The 23,150-nt window shown below is 35.0% G+C and overlaps 1 protein-coding gene across 1 annotated transcript in view; it reads right to left on the bottom strand.

Annotated features, from left to right (window-relative positions):
- Nucleotides 1-23,150, bottom strand: part of LOC120629605 — a 58,923-nt gene that overhangs the window by 9,113 nt on the left and 26,660 nt on the right. Inside the window, exon 2 of the mRNA XM_039898582.1 lies at nucleotides 13,906-14,051. Coding sequence (XP_039754516.1) covers nucleotides 13,906-13,960 — 55 coding nt within the window. The 5' untranslated portion in view covers nucleotides 13,961-14,051. The remainder of the gene's footprint in view (nucleotides 1-13,905; nucleotides 14,052-23,150) is intronic.

The raw sequence follows: 23,150 nt of genomic DNA, 5'->3' as shown, positions 1-23,150 counted from the left end.
TCGCATCCGCGATTCCACGTGAACAGTAATAAGTTTTAATATGTGTGCAGCTGCATGGTCTATTTGCATATATTTTTTACGACGTCAACTTAGCGTAATGAGGGTTTTTAATTCAGGTATGTGGCCTAAATAGAGCATGAGTTGTTCCCACGGGAAATTGAATTTTAAAATTAAGGCTTTTCCTACGTTAAAAGTTATATTAAATCCCACGTTCAGCTGTCAAACGTTGCAGTAAGCTCCCAGACACTGCATGCATTGCAATGTTAGATAAAATCCATTATCCGTTTACGTCAAGACTCAAAACTAAATTAAATTTAAAATGCAGAAAGTTACGTACATTTGAAAGAGTTGCTTGTCTTAGACAGAAATATCTGAGATAATTTAAAAACATACTATCATGATTGCACACTGAAAATTTCTTGTTCAAGTAAGTTTGTGATTGGCCTGTTACTTCTACAGCCTAGGCAACATGCAGCGTCCAATGCATGTAGGCTTCCTTTCATTTCATGTTTGCATCTTGCGTTGCAACCAATAACGACACATTATCGAGTGCGCGCTTGTCGCGCACGGTTTGGCTTTGCCTTAATACCGATCTCGAATACTACACGATATACCCTATGAAAACTAAATAAAACAAGTCTAGCTATTATTTTGTGGAACTAAGAACTTACTCAATTCTATTTCCTGTCTAAAAATATAGTAGAAAACGCAAAAATATTCCGAAAAGAGTATCGAATAAAGCTTGCAATCTTGCAACGATGGTGAGATTTGACAGCATTCCATTTACATAGGCGATGAGCGATGTAGCCAATAACCAAACTCATTACCGAGGAAACTTCACATGAAGGACTGCAAACAGAATCATGATTATGCATATTAGAATCCTTTTTCCTAATTAATTACTGTATTTTACTTTACTTTACTTTTGTATTTTGTCCGTGTATTCCGTGGAAACTACTGAACGGATTTTTCATCATCATTGGTACTTTTTCTACCTGATATTAACAGTTTTTTTTTCATAAAAAAAGGTAATTATTGTAATTTTAGTGTTTTCGAGGGAGGTTATTGAGAGAAGCACTGATTTCCAATACATTGGTTGGCACAGTTTATTGAACAAGTTGGCAAATCTGAATAGTACAGAAACAGATTTCAGCGTTACAACAAAAACCGATCAGTTCAGGTTAAACTTAGTTTAAGCAGTGAGTTTGCCTTTCACTAACATAATTTTAACCTGAACTGAACGCAGTTAAAGCCAAAGGCGATTATTTGTACTGCCGATTTTCGATGTTTTTAAAGAGCTGCCAATCAATACAATTTTTTGCGGACATTTTAATGTAATTTATTTTGTTATAAAACCGAAAGAGCTTTGACACTTTTGACGTTTGTGATATGAAAATGTTATTCATCGTTCAAAAAAAGTCCCGCGAAAAAGCACTCAAACACAAACACCTAATCCGTGAAACAGTGGTGGTGTCTATTATTTGTTGTTATATCATCAATAGAATTACCATATTATGTGAAAATTTCAACTCTCTACCTGTTAAGGTTCATGAAGTACAGCCCGCTGGCAGACAAAGGGACAGACGCTGTTGGACGGACAGACAGCCGCGGAGGCTTACTAATAGGGTCCCGTTGACTGCCATTGGGCACTGAACCGAAATAAACTAAACTAAACGTTACGAGACTAGAACTGAAAAAATGGATTCGACGAAAACCATTACCAAATAAAACGAGGTTTTATGAAACTTATTGGTTTCCAAAGCGAACGGTTGTATTGAGCTCTAAAACAAATTGTCATATGGTGAATACCTCACGTTAATTTTAGTACATACTCGTAGTTTGTGTGTTTAGTACCTTTGATGGTGGCCTGAAAAGAAAATAAAATGTCCTACAATGTTAGGCATATTAGTAAAAAACTTGAATAATAATAATAATAAATGATTATTGAGTTTTTTAGAATTTCATGGGTATGTGTGCTTATTCATTATTTCTGCTTTTAAAAACTGAAATATAGACTATATTTCAGTTTCATTCGAAGCTTTTCGAATTTCATATGGAAATTTTGGGTAAGTTGACTGGGTTGGGCCGTATTGTACGATTTCCATTAAACTCAGCATCACGTACTTTAGTAGGTACGTTGTCATGTAAACATACTCATACATAACTTTGATGTAAGTACAGAACGATGTTTATAATTTCGCAGAAGAGTAAGTTCAAAAACGAGTCTGTTTAATCTGCAGCGACCTGAATTTGCTTTGAAAATTTTCGCTTTGTTTCCATCCTGACAAGCGGTTATTTGAATTTACACTTTTACCATATTAGGCACGGTCGCTTGCACACAGATTTAATATACTGTGTGGCAGTTTTAACGAAACAATATTAAGAGAGCGCAAAAGTTATTGAAACTTTTATCATTTTAAAACATTACACATCGCAATTAGTATATATCAGTCCACCATAATAGTAGTCTACCAATCCGTACTGGGCCAGCGTGGTGGGCCACGGCTTCAATTCCGTCTCATTACGGGAGGAGACCCGTGCCCGTAATGGGTTGATATGATGATGGCAGCAGATGTACTTTGTCTAAACTCTAACAAATAGTGTTACCTCTTACATGAGACCGTCAAATGTTAACCGATTTTAATAATTCTTTTTGTACTGAATAGGTTATACTATCAGTTTAGATTGTCTCAATTTCGTTTAGGTTTGACAAATGTGATTTGCGTTAAAGGACAGGACCCCTTAGCGGATAGCAGCAAACCGCTTACTTAAGGTTTAACGATACTAAATACGTTGAAGGTTTCAAATAGTGAGTGATTAAACCTCCAAGAGCAAGAACAGATATATTATTGGCCCACACCTGAGTCGTTCGTTTATACATGTTGAAATACTAACTGTACTTAATCTTAATAGTTTGTATGTTTGGCACTTCCAGTACTATTGAAAAAACTTAATGTTTGGTATCTGATTTATTGAGGTACGTGTAGGCTATGAAGTAGTACGCTGCGTACCGTAATTTACGCTGGGGAAGCCGCAGGGAACATCTAGTTGATCAATATGTCTGGTCCATGGTCAGTGTTTGTATTCTCTTTGCTAATGCTAACGATGCCTCGTATTGCTTATAGAATAATAGATCGTGAATAAGAAAAACAGAGGTCTTGGCTCGGAGGTACTCTGTCTATTTAAACTTTTGACCTTTTTTTCTCTCAAAGGAGAGACATTAAGAGCTTAGATCCACCTCACAGATCCAATGTGGGTTAGCGGGCTTTGAATCAATTTCCTAACTCCAGAAATGTATTAAGAAAAGCATAAAGAACGTTAACTTACTTCAATAACAATTTAAAAGAGGGTACATTGCCGAAGATCTGTTTGGTGTGGAGTATAAGGATTGAAGAAATTATAAATTACACCATACAGATTTTCCTGTTTTGCTACTATCCAATACAATTTTAAAGGTCTGATCCGGAAATCGAAACCAGGAGCTCGTGATGAGTCGAATATGCTAACCATTAGCCAAACAAGGTAAACACCGGATCATCTTTTACACTTAAATAAGTATAAAGAAATGTCTGAAACGTTTATTATAATTTCTCACTTTCATTGCATAATGTTCAAACTTTAAGCAGGAAAGCCATTAAGGCTCCATTGAAACACATTTGTACGTTTCAATAAAAGCTCCTGATAGACAGACGTGCTCCACTGAATTGATTCAACGCCGTATTGAAAACAATGAACGACTCAACCTATTCATGGCTGGTGGTACAATATTAAAAGCATTTCGTTTACTATTTCAACGCAGACTACCGCAAACGCCGCAGAATGCATAACAGCCGCACGTATTAGTATAAAATCAGAGGAAGACGTAAGAGCTTTACGCAATGATTTGTTAACGACAGGCAAATCGATCTTATCGGATTCACCTTGCAAATTGCGGTTACCTCCCATGCCTGATGCTTTTAGTGTGAGATTTGTACGCTTGCTATCGTACAAAGTTAAATGGACCAACGAAGCTCGTTTTTGAATTGCAAATTCTATACTGTTGATTTTTATTGTAGGTCCGCCAAGAGCAACGACCGTCGAAGTATAAACGAGTTTGTGCTTTAAAAGGAAGTCGATAAGCTCTGTTTTATTCAGAAGTTAGTGTTCGATGCTCATACTCAAATTTTAGCCCGTGCAGCTCGAGTCGATGTGAAACAGTCTTGCAACGTGCCGGCGCATCGCTCACCTTTTCACCAAAATGGAACGGACTTCGGATGCACTGACACTTCAAGTAAGTATACGTAAAACTAACTCTCATCCTGCGGTAGTACTCGAAGGATATTAAAAAATCCTATGAAAGGGAAGCTCGATTTATGCTGACTTTGATCGTCACTTTAACTCGTGGCATTAGGTTTTTCACGTCAATAACAAAGCGTCTCGCGATTCTTACGTCTTTTTTGGCAGTGTGCAATAATCGAATTCCAGAGCCTTTGTAATATTCCAGTTATTATTTAAAAACCAGCATCTTTGTGTGAAATCAACATCAGTGGCCAATATGCATCCACTGCTTGATCTGGTTCAATAACGAATAGCAGTAGATAAGTGAAATACGTAGTAGTTATTCGAATGGGAAGAAAACAATTATGAACTTCGCCTAACTTGTGAACTATGAATGAGGTATTGCTTGTAATATTGAAATATTGGAGTGGCGATTATTCGGGCATCATAACAAGTACTGGCCTATTCAGATCAGTAATAGGAAAACTTTACTAAATACAAAAATTTTATTTGGGTGTTAGGCACAATACGTCGGTTAAAAAAAATATATACAATATATTAATCCCTAAACTAGATAATTCGTTATTGCTTGTGTTATAAAAATGTTGTTTGACACAAACAAATTTCTGCACTGCATAATATTTTAGGTTCTCATGAAGAGTTAACTCATTGGAATCTTGAGCGATTTTACACTGTGTTTAATGGTATAATATTTTGTCATCTATTTCTAACAACATGCATTTTCTTTCAGATAGCTTTAAATTCTTTTACTCCATTTAATCTATAAAGATATAAATATAAGGTATCAAAATATGAATTTATTTAATAGTCTTCTATCAAATTACTCTTATACCAGCATTTTGACTTATAGACGATTAAAGAAATTATTTTTAAGGTCCATTCAACGGGTTTGGGAAATAGATACTTGAATTAAAGGAAGTTTTAATCCCAGCGAATCCAAGGCATGCCTTGGTTTGCAATACCTTATTGATTAAACTGCCTTTAGAGGCGGTTCAATTTCACACCCAATCTAGATTCACACTGCATACAGCATTTCCACTCAGTGTTTATCTCGATGTGAAATTGGAACACATTGCTGAATATAATGATTTCGTCACATTTGGATCAATGGTGCCTACATATTTTATAGTGATATTACTTTCACGTATACTAGGTTAAAAACAAAAAGTTTGGAAATGTAAAAGAGAACTACGGACGCTCATTTGTTAGTTAATCTTTTATTAATGACAAGCTTTTACCCGCCTGGTTAAAAGTAGCTTACTTCTCTCGTTAGCTTTCAACTACCTCTACGATAAAAATCGTGTCGATTTGTTATTTCACCGCATTTATAATATAAATTTTCCGGTTCGAACTGGACTGGAATAATTAACAATTAGCTGAGCCTAACGAAAAAAAAAACTTTTCGGGGATAAATAGTGCATAATAATGCTGTATACGTCTATATAATTGATTATTGTAATGGCACTAGACAGAATTTTATGAATTTTGTTACAATAAATTGCTGGCGTGTCTTATGCATAAATAAATATATAAATAAACAATGTCTCTCCGCTTAGATTTCAAAGTGCACTACGAGTATAATATATTGCTACTATCCAGTATACGTAAATAACAAAAAAAATCTTATACCTCGAACACGCGACTGTTACATATCGGCTTGCATGGGATTTTAGGATTTAGCAAAATAGAAATAAAAAAGGTTATTTTTATGTTTCATATTTTTGTTCCAGAAATAATGGGTATTTGGGTTTATATCAAATAAGCTACGCCCGCAACTTTTACGCGATAAGGCTTTCCCGTCTGAAAATAATTTTGTTAATCCTACATACGGTAATTCCTAGCACCTTTGGGTGTTTTTATTAGTACCCGGACACATCTAAATATCTTCCAGGATATGTAATCCAGGTAAGCTGAGGGTGATATTGAAGTATTTCATCAACTCGACTAAAGGACGTCAACTGCTTGACATAGGTATTTTGCAAATATTACAACACAATACTTGTACCGTTTGTTGCTGCTTCGATGAGAACTAACTAACTAGTTACATATATACATAAACAAACTTTATCGTTCATAATTAATGGTATTATTGTAATTTTTCTACATTATTAGTAATAATATATAATTATACTCAGTAACTATTTTTTTATATTAATAATTGACATGAAAACCATACACATATGTATAAACAGAGCAACGCTTTGCTGGTCATGCAAGAAACACATCCTGAAATTGTCCCTTAACCTGAGGCGTAATTTTAAAGCGTCATAAACCTGTAATTATACCGGTGACCACGCTCTTTAGGCCGGAGCTCAGCAATGGAGCACCACGGAAGATCTCTTATGCAGTATGATGATGATGATGATGTCCTCCATGACGTATCCGTCAACGGCGACACCTTGGCTTTAACGTCTCGAGTGTGCACGGATATGACTAGCGTAGCCAAATTTAGTTTTGAAGATTCGATTGCACGACCCGCAGTAAAGTTGACAGTATATTTACATGATCAGGCGCAGTTACCATCGCTGCCAGTAATTAAAAGTACGACCACAGCACCGAGGCAGTTTATAGTGTATATCTGCAAAATAAAGGCGTTCTTCTGGAAACTACCTTAAAAACTTGTCGCAAAACCTTTCTCGCACGTCCGTCATTTTATTAATAAAAACTATATGCATGTTTCAGCTTTTGTATAATCTTTTAAATTGGATAAAATATCTGACATTAGTAAGATTGCAATAGCGTGTTTTTGTAAATATATAGTGTTAAATTAAAATTACTATTTCTAACGGAACAAAGCGAACATTTTCAAAGCGAATTTAGGTCGCTGCAAATTAAAGAGCCACACTCACTTCTGAAACCAGTGTGTGACAAAATTATTTTATTGTAGTAACTTCTCTATGACTATGGTTACATAAATAGGTACTCTATGCAGAGGGTGGCGTTTGGGTGGTGCAGCTTAGTTGCGGAGGCATTCCTCATTACCTCGGCGAACACGTTAAGCTGTTGATCTTGTTTATTATCACTAACCTACTCGTACGATAATAATCGTTACTCCTAAATAATTATAGGCTACCAAAAAGCCTATCCGTTCATATTCTTTCTATTTGCTCTTTATTTATATATATTAAACGAGCTTTTTCTGCGGTTTGTTTAGTTTATTGGCCCGGTCTTGAAATTATGCTATGTTTAAATCTCCAACGCGGCATCTCTGTGTCAAATTGGACGGCCGATTGGCACTGTTTGCAGCCGTGGGTTCGATTCCTCTTCCTTCGATCTGCTGAAAAATGTTTGTGTGATGAGAATGAATGTTTTTCAGTGTCTGGGTGTTTATATGTATATTCTAAGTATTTATGTATATTATTTATAAATATATTCATCAGTCATCTTAGCACCCATAACACAAGCTACGCTTACTTTGGGGCTAGATGGCGATGTGTGTATTGTCGTCGTCTATTTATTATTTATTAAATTTCATGAAGATCGGTGAAGGTTAAGTCAAACATATAAACAAGACACAAGTTCGCAATCAACGTTGTTAATCGCAAATGACCGCCCCGGGAACCGAAAACGGTTTCACCTATTTATGATTATTATACTTTTCATCTTTTATATTGTGTAAAATCAACAAAACTCGTAACTAATATTATAAATGCGAAAGTGTGACTGTTTGTCGTTCCTTTGCGCCCTAACTAAGCAACCAATCAACTTGATTTGTGGCATAGAGTTAGTTGAAAGGACGGAAACATAGGTGACTTTCTATCCGAGGGAAAGTGTAAAAAAACCGTAATAAACGCGATGAAACACGCGAGCAACAGCTAGTAGCATAATATATCCCTAATTGAATCGTGCTTTGCTCACAATTTGAAGGGTTACAATTTATTTTTGGATTCCATATTTATTTTCAAAAAAAAGAAAAGACAGACAGACAGACGGACGGAAGAAAGGCCAGCGAATGATTGAAAGTGAAGAAGAATGGGCAGGTACAACAGTAATAACCAGTAGATTTTTTTTTTGACTTAACAGATTTTTTTATAAACACATTAAACAAGATTGCGAGCACCTTAACTATCTCGATTAACAGTTTGCAGTTACGCCCACACATTTTTTCCGTCTTTTAACTATAAATTGTTGGCACCGTCTTTCTTAATGGGTAATTATGGCCTACTCAAGGTAGTGGTTCGTTGCTTTAACGTTTAACGGTAATTAAATAGTAAACTGTAATTAAAACTAGAACAACTACTTTTAAAGCTGTGTCGATGTGCTAACCACGTATCGTAAGTTGAGTTCGTAACTTAGTAGTAATACCAACGGAAAAATTCAAAATTAATCGAAAAATATTCTAGTGTTTTTAGTGTCTTAGTGCTAGGTGTATTTTAAAAAGCTTAATAAAAAAGTTACAAAGGTTAAGGCCTAGACTCTTTAATGCAATTACGGGATCCATCTCAAATTCCAAACTGCACAAGCAAATGTCTTTAGTACATCGTTCGTCGCTTACGTAAATGGAATGCAATCAAATCTTGCCACCGATATTGGTTTGCTGCCGATATTTGATAGCCTTCGGCCAACCTTTACTATGCAAATACTAGCGATTTCTTGCAATTTCCGAATCCATCAAAAATTATTTTTGCACGTGCTGGTAGCTTGGACTCTTCGTCCAACTAAAACTTCATCACCTTCATATCAACCGTTAAGAAAACCATGATCTCATTATTTTTGGATGAGTATGCAATATCGTGCAACACCAAATAGTTTTACATCTTGAATTTAAGAAAGGCCAAGCGTGAGTCGGACTCACGCAGGAGTGTTCTGTGCCATTATCTGTAAAAACGGCAAAAAAGTCATGTCTAATGTATAGGAGTAGCCTTAAATATTTATTTTTTTCTATTTTTTGTATTTGATGTTAAAGCGGCAATACATTGTGAGAATTTCAACTGTCCAACTATCACGGTTCATGAGTATAGCCTGGTAACAGACGGACGGACAGAAAGACAGACAGACCAATAGACAAACCGACGGACAGACTCTAATTAATACCTTATTACTGGCTCGTTTTATTATTTGGTTACGGAACCCTACAAACGCCAAAGCTTTTTTCCCCTCGCACAAGTAGCCGAGAAAATGTTTAAAGTGCAAAAGCGCGTTTAAACTCGTTTAATGTGTAGTTACAGCATTATACAAATATATTCCTGAAGTAGAGAGAAGGGTCAAGAGGCAGCATATGAGCAATAACTATGTTTTCAAAAATAATTATTAACATAGGTTAATTGCAATTATTACAATTAAAATTAATTTTGATGCATTTTTTTAATGTAATAAATGCATTTTTTTATTACTTGTTGATTTACGCTTGAAATTAGTAAATACCTATGCTGCAGTTACAACATTATATAAATATATTCCTGAAGTTGAGAGAAGGGTTAAGCGGCAACCTATGAGCAATAACTATGTTTTCAAACATAATTATTAACATAGGCACATTACAATTATTACAATTAGATTAAATTTTTAAGCCTTTTTTTATGTAATAAATGAATATATTGCTTGTTGACTTACGCTCGAAATAAATAAATACCTATAATAAATCGTAACCTTAAACTGCAGATAGCGGACGGAATTTAGTAGCACTATCCTAACCTACAAAGAAAAGATGGAACAGGATAGCACTGCTAAATTCTGACATCGAGTAATTTTGGATTGCATTGATTACTGATTTTGTCTGTTAATGGATAGCATATGTACTACGTATCCGCCTTGTGTTGACGGCAGATCGGAATACAGTTGTCACCTCCCCACCTCTTCCCGCGTCGCACGACTTAGGGAATATAAAGGAGAACGGGCAGCGTTCTCCGTGCTACTACCATCCATCTACTGCACGAATCCGTCTGCCCAGCGTGGTGATTATGTGGAAGACAAGACGTTAGAAGAGGCCTATATTCTAGGAGTAGACTGTGATACGTTGCTCATGATGATTATTATTAAACTCTTTATTTGTATACCACAACATTAACATATTTAAAATATAACAAAAACAGAAACATATCGAAAGAAGTAGTAATACAAAAGGCGGCCTTATCGCTTAATAGCGATCTCTGCCAGGCAACCTTAGAATTAGAAAAAAAAGAAGAGGAGAATAGACTGCTGGTGGTACAAATATTAAAATACATACATGCGAATAACCACATGCTAATACATAAACTAGTGTACACAAAAAGATAAAAATTAAATAATATAATTAATAAATAAAAATAAACTAATATATATAATAACAACACTTACATATTTAAATACTATAACATTCAATAAATTAGTAAGACTATGATGACTATGCGGTGTAGGGTTCGATTAACAGGTGCGTCTAAAAACAATTTTTAGGTGACGGATTTGCCCTGGGGAGCGCGTTAAGCTATCCGTTCCGATGTTATTAATGTGCTGTACTAAGGATTAATGATTGGTATCCACTGAGCTCCACATAGATAGGGCCTTAGGTTAATAGGCCTTAGGTTAATAGCTCCTTAAATGTGCCAACTCTACATACACGTAGGTAACTCTACGTATACGTAGTTCGTATTTACTACTTGTAAATTTACTATAAAGCATAAGACTTTAATCAGATAATACTTTTACCCCAATATAGGAATATTTACAGTAGTTGACGGCCGATTGGCGTCTGAGTCCAAGGCCGTGGGTTCGATTCCCGCAACTGGAAAATGTGATGAACTAGGTTGTTTTTCAGTGTCTGGGTGTTTATCTTCATATTAACAATTATTCATTGAACAGTCAACGTCTCCTGAGGATGCTCCGGTTTTAGAGCGAAACGTGCGTAGAGGTTACATTGCCGAAGAACTGTTTGGTGTGGAGTATGAAGATTGAAGAAATTGTAAATCACACCATACAGATTTTCCTGCTTTTCACGGAGTATAGCAAACTAAGGTTAATTTTTATAACATATCATGGAATTCTGCAAAATAGCGCCTGCTTCTATCTAATGCCGAATGTAGAATGCATTCAGTATCGTTAAGCCGTGAGAGGTCGCTGTAAATTATACGGAGATTGTATGAAATCGTCAAAATCCCCTCTTCCAAGAGAACTGTGCTGAATATCGGGATAAAAAGTATGTAAGTTCTGTCGTAGTATGAACTCGAATCATGACAACTTAAATTTAAACACGTTCAGTAATTTTGGCGAGATAGGCGGATACAGACAGAAAGAAAGACTGAGCAATAAAATGGAAAAAAAGTTTTGGATTGAGTTTTGATTATAAAGCTCCCTCCAAAAAACCTTTTTGTTTCCCTTCTATTTTATCATAAGTATAGACGTACTTTTACATCAGAAAATAAGAAGGTTCCCGTAGCAATAACTAAAATAACTATAACATATCAATTTACTTTAGTACAATATTAGTCAAGATTAGCGTTTTGAAATAGACATGGTGGGCTGAATTTCTAGACACTCAGTAAGGAAGAAAAGCTAGATCCATCATCCCAATTCAAACAATCAGACATCAGAGATCGAAAGCGTTTCTCAATAAATTAGGAATCTGGACATAAAGCCGCTCCGCTCCATCAATCGATTTATTTATCGTTCAAGGACCTTATTTTATTGGTTAAATATTTTTCTTTATACTGTCCAGCAGTGCCCTGCATTGTTATACTGCCAGCAACAAGGAAAAAAAAAATAATGAAATTATTAAGTTAACGGTGCGGTATTAAGAGAATTATTGTGAGTAGGTACTAATTTACCTCGCAAGAAAAAGGTTTTTATCGTGCTTATGAGGGGAAGAGATATGCATACACTACCTACTTTCTATTTCCAAAAAATACACGCTTCCTATCGCATACATTTTGGATGTATCCAGTTGTAACTTGGCATTTTTCCGAATTCGGAAAAAGCCTAATCAAGTAGGTCTCTATAATGTTATTATAACCTTATGCTTTATTAGGCTTTATCTGTTATTTATAACCTTATGCTTTATCTTCCTTTCACGCAGCAATGCCCCATTTTGTAATGATAGTACGGAATAACGGAATTAGGCAGTCTACACAAATAATGCACGGATTAAAAAAAAATTATTGTTTGGGAGGCATATAATTTTTAATTGATTGTGATAACAAAAAAAATTACCCGGCTAAGTTTGTTGTGGGCTCTTCTTAGACCAGGACCTGTTTAGAACCCTCGTAGCTTTAGGTTTAAGTTGGCGAACGAAGTTATCACCATCCCCTTACATATATGTAAACATATATGTATGAACGCTTCATAAGTGCCTGTGATAGGCCTACATGAATAAAGAAAACTTTGGATTTGAATTTGCATGCTGAGAATACACGGGGTGAGAAATGGATGGTTTGTTGGTTTTGTCCACGTGTCAGCCTATCAAGCGTGCAACCGCAAGCGAGTGGCGTTGACAAGGCAATGACACGTGCCAGTATATGAAAGATGGAGGCAGCTTGATTGCAAAATTGAACCAAGCGTTGTTGTAGATGCCATATAAAATGAGCACTGAAAGTCCCATGGCGTAAATATTCTTTCTTTAAAGCCTACGCATATATAGAGTACATCAGCATATTGTTATATGTAGGTATAAACAATACCTTACAGCGGCTTTACTTATGTTATGTATAGAAATGTTGGCGCGTTAAAGCAATGACTAATAAAGCCACCCACTTAAACATTTATAATAGTCAGTTTTATGGAAAAATGCTTCATGCAAATTTTCAGGAGGATATATTTTTGAAAGTGACTTATTTCCTTCTCAGTCACATTAAACTTGGTATATATCTCTGCAAAAAATCACGTCAATCCGTTGCTCTTCTGCGGGGGGGCCTGTGGTTGAGCATTGTGGTCATCAAACGAAAGACGGCTACGCGATCGAAGGTTATACCAGCATAGCAAGCAAACAGTTTACTGGTGAGTATGCAATGTATTGGCTCTTACCAGCGAAGGCTGTGAGACATGTCATCGAAAGAAAAGCGGAGTGGTTGAATGCCCTTCCAGCATAGCTAGCCGTTAATTGGGGTATTGCTTTAAGACATGTATATTACCATGTAAGGTATTACCAAGTACTCTTAATACCGCGTGTCGTGAGAGCTGTCAGCTAAAAAAAGGGTGGAGCGTTTCAATAGCATCCAGCATAGCAAATAGTTCACTAAAGCATCATCATCATAAATGTTTAAAGTATATCTAATGACTCTTACCAGAGATTGCCGTGAGAGATGCAAGTGAAAGAAGAACGTAATTGTTGAATGCCATTTCAGCATGGCAAGCAGTCTACTGCAGCATAACTTTAAGGCATGTATATCAACATGTATGATAATACCAATGACAAGAGTCCTTAGTTTTATCATATATATACATATTGAATACCATTTCAGTAAGGCTAGCAGTACACTGCAGTCAGTGGCGTGCATAGAGGGTATGCACAGGGTATGCAGATGATATAAAATGAAAAAAATCGCCAGTACGAGTTATAAAAATCCTACCCTTAAGTATTTATAACTCGTACTGGAGATTTTCTTCATTTTATATCATCTGCATACCCTGTGCATACCCTCTATGCACGCCACTGACTGCAGTGAATATGTTTGAATAGTGTTGTGTGTGAATATGTAAGATATAACAAAGGACTCTTACCAGCGAGTGCTGTGAGAGCTGCCAGCGAAAGGAGGGCGGAGCGGCTGGGTGCCATGTCAGCAGGGCATGCCGCGCTGAGCACGCCGCGTCATCGCCACCACATGCCGCTCTGTGCCCCACGCCTGATGACTCCTTGCTACCGCAACCTGCAAGAATTATATCATTAATATTCAATTTGATTTTGGATTGATACTCGATGAGTATTATGCTTAATTTGCTATACTTTTAAAGCAGGAGAATTTGTACGGTTAAATTTATAGTTTCTTAAACCTTTATAAAACATCTTTGTAAAATTTAAGAACGCTTGATATAACTCGACCTGTTAAAAACTATAGTAATAGACGACCCACTGTTTGGTTTCCATTATGGTATCTCAACCGACTCGGCAATTATTGCACTTGAACATGCGTTGTGCTATACAAGCCGTCACACATCAGTTTACGCATACGCAGTTTCTGGACTTAAGGCAAGAATTCTCGAAGTACCAGTGTATGGAAATGAAACAAATAGTGTTAAATGGGGCGACGCGACTTCTAATTACTATAAATTAGAGTGCGGTGTTCGTCAAGGTGGTATGACCTCTCCGGATCTCTTCAACATATACCTTAATGACTTTATAGAGGAGCTGAGAGCTACAACGAAAGGATGGCACATCCGTAGTATATGTTTCAAAAGTCAAAGTTATGCCGACGACTTGGTACTTATCAGAACTTCGTTCAAAGAACTAACAAAATTCATATTTTGTAGTCTGTGAGCATTGTGTGCAAATACACACGGCTGAAATATATTGTAAAAAACACGAAATAAGTATTTCGAGCAGACAAGGGCCAGAGAGAGTACCAGAGCTAACTTTGAATAGATCAGCAGTTCGGGTTGTACCATATTTTAAGTGCCCAGGACGTGTTCTTACTGAGCACCAAAAGAATGACTGTGACATTGTGGACCATCGGCTTGGTCTGTCAATTATGACTATAAAAAACATATTAAACCTAAGTTCCTAACTTATATAAATACCTATACAAAATGATTTTGTCACGGATGTCTAATCGCCAAATTCGACATTAAGCTGCCTTACTATATAATAGTTCAATTAGTGGGCGATTTATTCCGTGCCACGTAATTTGGAATTCGTTATAAGTACTTGTCCGTACGCCACAATTATTTTTGAGTGGCACACGTTTAAACCTTGACTCATATTTGATAGTTTTTGTTATACGTTTTTTATTTTATTTAATTTTAAAAAAAAAAGGACGGAGTAAAAGAACTTTATTCCTCCGCAATATAAGATGTTTTCAGGCCAACAGTTAGGTATATGGCACTGTGACGTGCATGTAGGGTATGCACAGAGTATGTACAGAGCACGTAGCCTGTATGCACGGCACTGGATTTTATGGCAGTTATATTAAACACATACCGATTAATTAAACGGCTTGTCGGCACGTCTTTCTTGAAAATTTGGTATCTAACTATTATACATAGCTACGGCCCAAGCCAGACCAGATAAAATTCAGAAATTAAAAATTCCCAGAAGTTTTTCCCCGCTGGGGATCGAACCCGAGACCTCCCACAGCGCTCACCACTGCGCCAGAAAGGTCGTCGATGTCATAATCAGGTAGTTAAAATTTTAGAGCCGCATGTTATTAATAATCTGACTGGCATTTGCAGGGTGATTACGTATCGCGCGACAGGCTTGCAACGGGTGTAAATCTCGCGATTACTGCTTTCAAACGTCACATTTCCATATAATATTCCAAAAGTTACGTTTGACAGCAGTGATCGCGATATTGACGCCTATCGCAAGCCTGTCGCGAGATACGTAATCACCCTGCCGTCTGGGTTTATCACTAACGCGTGTTAATAATCGTTAAAGGAGTCTTTTTGCAATGCGATGCGACACAAGCCTCCTTTGTGTACGTGATTCGTAAGAAAACATCTTCGTTAGCTGCACCGTCATCCCTTTTAGCCGTATCTAATTTACTGATGAGCCGCCTGCAGCCTTTTGTATGAAAAACGGATCCATCATGTTGATAGCTCTAAGGATTTTTCTTTAATTAACTACGAAGGGGCGGGCGGTGCGTGAGAGAAGGTTCTTTATTACAGTTTTTTTAGTACAGCCAGTTTCTTTTCATTAAACATTTTCCAAGATGGAGAATTTCTTAGCTTATTTTTCTTATTTACCGTTCCGTATAAATGGGGAGTCAACAATCTATATAATTTTGTATGAAAATTGATTCATTCGAAAAATTCAATAAATTGGTATTCATTATTGGACCACTTCTTAGATCAAATATAAATTAACAAAGTATTGTTTAATAGGGTTTTTTACATTTCAAATGAGTATTGGGCATAACTTTTTTTTATTTTTTCTATCTTTAACTAGATATATTTTAAATCGAAATAACTTTATGGTAATTGCTTGTTAAAGTTATATGTCACTGTCGATCAGTTCTAGCCAGTTATACATATTAAATCAATGGTTTTATCAGAAAATTCGAACAAATTTATTAAATTTGAATTCCTTCGATAAGTTAAATTCGTTGTGATAAATAAAACCATTCTCTGCATATTTTGTTACACTAACAGTGTAAATTAGTCAATATCATTAATAAATCATTCTAACGTTACAATTTATTATTAACGATGTGTAATTAGTTATTACCGAGTGGTAATAATTATTCACATAACAAATACTATCAGAGAAACAAATATCGAAATTAGTTCACGAATAATACTCTATTTGGCAATGTTAAAGCATAAATTGCAGTGTAAATCATAACAAGTTATTCATTACCTACGTCGTCGGTGAATTGGTGTTTATTTCATTCGAAGTAGGTCGAGAGGACACAGTAATGAAAACAGCTGGAAAACAAGGGAGAATATAACAGGTGGTCCATATTTAATGATCGCAGCTAGGGAACTGTTAATTTATCTGTGTTGTTGTTAATTAATCTGTGGTGATATTGCGATTCGTCTATTGGAACCCAGATTTCATTTACCTTTCAAGTTGGTTGTTTACTGCCGCAAGATAAGTAAACGCCGCAGAGTCGCTCTTCTCATATGTAGCACTCAGCGGTTAAATTTAAAACATGCTGAGACTGAATGCCGCTCAGAGCATTACTATTAGCGGTTAAAGCAGTATTGTATTAATCTCTTTATATTCATGACGCTCTTATTCAAGAATTATAATTATTTTTAGGCACGTCAAGGTATGTCATATTAAACTGTATTTTGAAAATATTACTGCTTTAAGCGTTGGTAGTAAGCCCCCCAGGTTTGAAGAATTCATGCAAGATATAACACAACGAAGAAGTTTATCATATTTAGTACGCAGGTACTCATTACATCTACTTTATGCGTTAGGTTGGTTTTTCATTCTATATGCTTACGTCAGATACGATGGAAAAAAAATTTCGGATGAGCGTGTTTTCAACTGAATTGAAGTCAAAACATCTAACTAAAGTGACGTCATGTATTTTTAACATACATCTTTACGGTCCAAACACGATGCGAAGCAGTGCAATCTAGTATATCGTTTTACAAACTGCGACAATAATTGCAAATAAGTATACCGTCGGTTGCCCTAACATTCTTACTTTATCATAACAACTTACTTTGTAAAGTTATATCTCTGTTTAATTTAAAGTGTATAGGTCCCTGAAACAAATATTTAGACGGATTAACAAGGCAACAATTTAAAAAATTTTTTTTTATAATATTTTTTATTATAAAAAATGTTAAAATATGTATTGTGAAGTAAACGTAAATCACATTTTTAGCTCATTTGTAATAGCAGCAGCAAGTTAATCACATTTTCGCTTCTTCAGTCTTTGCTATACTCGCTACTGATATTTCCTTCACGTCACCTTTTTTATACCCAGACTGGTACTGGTAAAATCTTTCCCAATAAAATAATTTAAGTTTTGAATTACTTTCAAAAATCTGCAAAAAAAACCACAAGAGTTTCTCGGTCTCATCGCAATGTAAAGAATAACTCTTCTATTACTATAATTATTGTATCTCTAATTAACGTCACCTAGAATCTGATAATTCATGATTTATGTACCCCTCCAATCGCTCAATCTTTCGATATACGAGTTATTTACTAACCAATTGCTATATTTACTGTGTGTGCACTTTTTGCGTCCGTTGTGTTGCCACACTTGATTATTGTTCACAAAATCACAACGCTTAAGAAATCATTCGGTATTATCAATGTTACAATAATTCCTGAAGTATAACAGTACTAGTCCATATGCGCGTGCAAAACTGTTCTCGTTAGGTGAGTAACTCGACAACTTTCCCACACAAATACTACGTGACAATATTAACGGTGGAAAAGGTTCAGTGTAGTTTCAGTTGTTCCGTCGATTGTGTTGCTACAAGCCATTATTGTTCACAAAACACAGCGTACAAAAGGTCACGAGTTTTGGCATAATAATAAGCTCTGCGCCCGAGCGGTCCAGTTCAAGTAGTTCTCTGGTCTCATTCATCATGTAGTGTACAATCCGCTCGTACGCTTGAAAAACTTTTTAAACTCCTACATCTGTATGATGCTAAGCAAGCATTCTTTGCGAGTTCTAGAGAATGTTGCCCCTTTGTTTAGCACTGCTTATAATAAATGCTTAGTTAGTTTTGTTTTCTAAATGTTTTCTTCGTTATAATAGTTTAAGAATTACAAAAACTACAAACACTGAGCCACGTATTCGTTATCATCTGAATTTTGTACACACTCGTTTCGTTTTACAAGCAAATGTATCAGGAAAATTCACGTCCATATCAATCAGTTGCAGAGTACAATTAAGATATACAATTAAGTATGCAGATTTTGTAACATTGTAAAAACAAAATTTAAATATATACTTAGGTAATATAACCTATTAAAACTAAATAAAATCTAAAACGTCTTCAAAACCACCGCAGTTAGGCACAGTTCCTAAGATGCTGGCAGCATTGCCCCTTTGGATGGCAAAACTAATTCTTTGGCCAAGGTAACTGCCCGCTCTAGGATCACCGGTAGACTCGATAACCCGTTTTAATAATTCTTTAAAAATAGCTTGTAACTCCGGACGTCACGGTCCCAAACGGCTCTACTCCAAAAGGCACAAAAATGAGACTGCTATCCAGGTTTTCATATTTACGCCTCTTAGTTTTAGGTAGTACATTTTATATATAAATATTATATACAACATAATATACAATACAAAATGTATACGAATGGATGTTTGTTTGACGATACAAAATAATAAAATGTTCATATAATATAAGCTTTAACGATTTTTTGACAGCAAATGGATGGTTTATAAAAAAATGTTAACTGCAATATACTAAATTTTGTTCAATTACTTTGTGTTGGTAAAATACTTCATGTAAACAATAAATCATTATGGCAAAGGTGCATGAAAATATTATTATTCGTTAATGATCTTTTGTCTTTTTGATGAAAATGAAAGAATTACCTCGCTTCTGGAATTCGAAAGACGATTTATTAGCCATTGCTGTCATGCTTTATCAAAAGTAGTGCCAAAAATGTTAATAAACAGGATTGGCGCGGTCGAACTTGGCTCTCGCATTTGCTTCGAAAAATCGATACGCATATTAACAGTATGAAAACTATTCAAATTAGTTGGTAGAGTTTATACGATAAGAATAAAATCGTGAATGAATAAAAACTGTAAAGCTTGTTCGATCTGTTCGAAACTCTATGAATAGTAATTAATTTTATACGAAGTGTAGGTGGATGTGAAAGACATATTTACATTGGCAACTTTGACACGTACCTTCCAAAGTTCCATTATATCTTTTAAACGTAAAAAAATATGTTTGTGTGCTGATAGTTTCGGTGTTTAATTGAGATACTTTAGTAGTTATTTAAAATCGCTTGTATTTTTAACTGATAAAAATGAATGTTTGTTCGTATTTTATGCGCATCCACTGCCGTACATACCGTTCATCCGATACCAATAAAACTGGTTAAAGCCATGTAGTATAATTTTATTATCATTTATATAGATAAATAAACTACGACAATGCGCACCTCACCTTCTAGCCCTAAAGTAAGGATAGCTTGTGTTATGTATACTAAGATAGCTGATGAATATTATTATGAATATGTTATACATAAATCTTAAAATATTGATTTGAAATTTTCAAATTTTCAAATCGTTGTAAAAACTATTTTATCTCCAAGATTCTACAGGAACCTTATCAGACTGAACCATAGCAAAGCGTGGTTGGGTGCAGTCAGTTTTCAATCCATACCATTTATAACAAAAATAAAAAACTGATAGATTGGTCTCCACAGTAGGTTTATTTTATAAAAATAGATCGTACAAATAAACTAAGGTATATAAGATAAGTATAAGCTCAGAATTTGTAAAACCACTGCGAAATCTAAACTCAACGTTGCATTCGATAAAATCACACCAGAAGCCATTTCTATTCGTCAATTTGTAAAACTTATTCATCCATTAAATAAATGCAATACGTATAAAGTCGAATCGTACGCGTAACGCAGAAGTTATAAAGAGAAAAGTCTATGAAAAAATTCACATAAAAATCCTGAGTGTTTTCGAGTTCAGCTCAAGTACGTAGACAGTCGTTAGTATGGAAAAACCAATGCCATATTTTTTGATTGATATAACAAATATTATACATCTCTATAATAAAACCAAGACAGAAGTTTTATTTGTCTGTGCGTTTGTGAACGCCTATCTAGGTAATTGCTAAACCAATTAAGTTTTAAGTAATTTAATAATAATACTCTTCGTCTAAAAATTTAGTATTAAATTGTATAGAAATAAAATAAGACGTCTACCGAACACTGAATTTAAAAAGCGTTGTAACGTGTCCATTACCTGTGCGGGAAACCATGCCCTTCAGACCGAAACACTGCATAGCAACAATGCGGCTTAGCGGCAGAAATAAGCATGGTGTTAGTACTTCCCCGGTCGAGTTATGTCACTACAAGTTCCACTACTATCTCAATCTATTCAGATTCACAAAACATGCACATTATTTTGGATATTATCTAACATCATACATCATACATAATATTCAAAAGAACATACCGAATCAATTAGATAACGATTCAATTGATTGGTTGAAACAGAAATAACCTGGACTTGACTCATTCTTCATCTCAGTTTGTAAAAAGTAAAGTTAGCAACTATGGCAAATTGCTATCAAATAACTGGCATACAATTCATCACCATTAGCCATTGTGGAATCTATGTTACCAACCGGTGTGACGATATAGCCACTGAATCTTGGTTAGGAATTGTAAACTTGTTGAAAACTTTTCTAATTCAAAATTATTTTTTTTCAAGCAGGCGTCAATTCAGTCTTTGCAGTAACTCTACCACCGGTTTGGAAAGTAGATTTTATCGAGAAGAGCGTACAAGTAAATCATCATGTTGCTTTTTTCCAACATCATTTTGAGTTCCTATAACGTAATTGGATAGTCACTAAGTTACAGAATTAGTCTGCTTACTAGTTTACTTGACTTGATATCACTATGCCTACTAGGTTACTACATATAAGGATTTGTGGGAAATAAAAATACTTTGAGGTTGAATTATTTTAACGTATAAACAGTTATTGTATTGGAAATGCAAGACTATCTCACTCAATATAATAATAATAATAATAATTTATTAGATCAAAAATGTTACACAAAATATCAATACAACAGCAAAAAGAGAAAGAAATACAACACAAAAACTAAAACAATTTCACATAAATTGGTAAACATATTTGTAAAGCTGAATGCACATTACATTGATATTTGCCTCTTATTATTGATAACCTGTGGACCCCACACTAGGCGACCTGTAATAGATTGCCAAAATTGATTGCTAGTAACATATTAAATCAACGCTCAAAACTGTCAGACCGGTTTTTACACAGGTATTATAAGAATGTTTATTTTTTAAGCCAGTGATACTTTATTCATATAATGTTCAGACATCGAAACTACAAATAGGAAGGAAAGTTTTGAGCTATTTCTGACGTCAAAAATATTTAGGTTTATATAAAATATTCTTGTCCATTGCTCAATTCGTCTAGGCATACAATATATTATACTGTACCTTTAGTCTATGTTTATGTCGAATATATGAATAGCTGAGAAGTGAATCCCACGGAACGTAAAATGTCTTCCATAAATTGTAGTCCATGGTTATGAGGAGAGTGCCTGACATCTATTGTTATAGTCTCACCTTAAGCTCACCCTATTCATCATAATGTCGCAATAATATTGCATTTTCATACATTTTATTTCCTTTTGTCGGAAAACAATAGTAAAATAAGCAGACCTCTTTAGCTGTAGACTTCATTAATGTAGATTAACGACAGTTATATTATTTGTCGCCTCCGCCATAACGAATCATTGAACACGATTGGAGTCCTGATTTATACCTACCCATATTAGATTTAGTTTACGAGGAATGATACGCTATTGTTATATTGTTTTTATGTTACATATTCTACCATGGATTTCATATTATTACTATTAGTAATTAGAAGAAAATGTAGGATTAGTCTATGGCAATCAAGAAAACAAAACCTTTTCAGATACAAAATATCATTAGCAGCTTAGAATTATTTAAAACAAAAAGCGTTATTGAAAACATATTATTATTTCATTTTTTCATTATTGAATTTAAAATAAATAATCTTGGGCAATTTGGAATCAATGATTGCAAACATTATATATTATGGATAAGGCTTGTGGGACTGAAAATATTAAGCAAACATGTTATTTACTTTGCTTACACGTGACGGTATTTCTACAATTTACGTGGGTGTACACACTCAGATAAACACACAGTACTTATAACATACTTTAGGTTTTTAATTTTAGCTAGGTATTTGATGTTATTTATTTTCACAGTTTTCATTCGCTTTAAGCTTCAATCTAGATTTTTTAATGGCACTTAATAAAACGGTAACATCATGAAACTCCAGAACCTATTCCGGCTACTTATAATAATGCACAATTTTCTAGATAGAAGTCTGCCAGCCGTAGCGATTAAATGTTTCAGTTAGGAATAACACATTTTATTATTATTTCGATTGGAATGACTGGAGCACTAAAACGCTCGGAAATTCGTTTTACCCTGTGCACATACACGTCATAACGTAGACAAAAGTTATGCAACTGTCACGCAGACCATTAAAACCGCAACCAATCAATGCTGCAATTATTATGAAAACCAACATGCGGCTGAATTTCGGCTTGCGTTAAC

This window comes from Pararge aegeria, chromosome 14, assembly GCF_905163445.1.
Source record: "Pararge aegeria chromosome 14, ilParAegt1.1, whole genome shotgun sequence".
Classification (NCBI taxonomy): domain Eukaryota; kingdom Metazoa; phylum Arthropoda; class Insecta; order Lepidoptera; family Nymphalidae; genus Pararge; species Pararge aegeria.
This window is presented reverse-complemented; position numbering and strand designations above follow the sequence as displayed.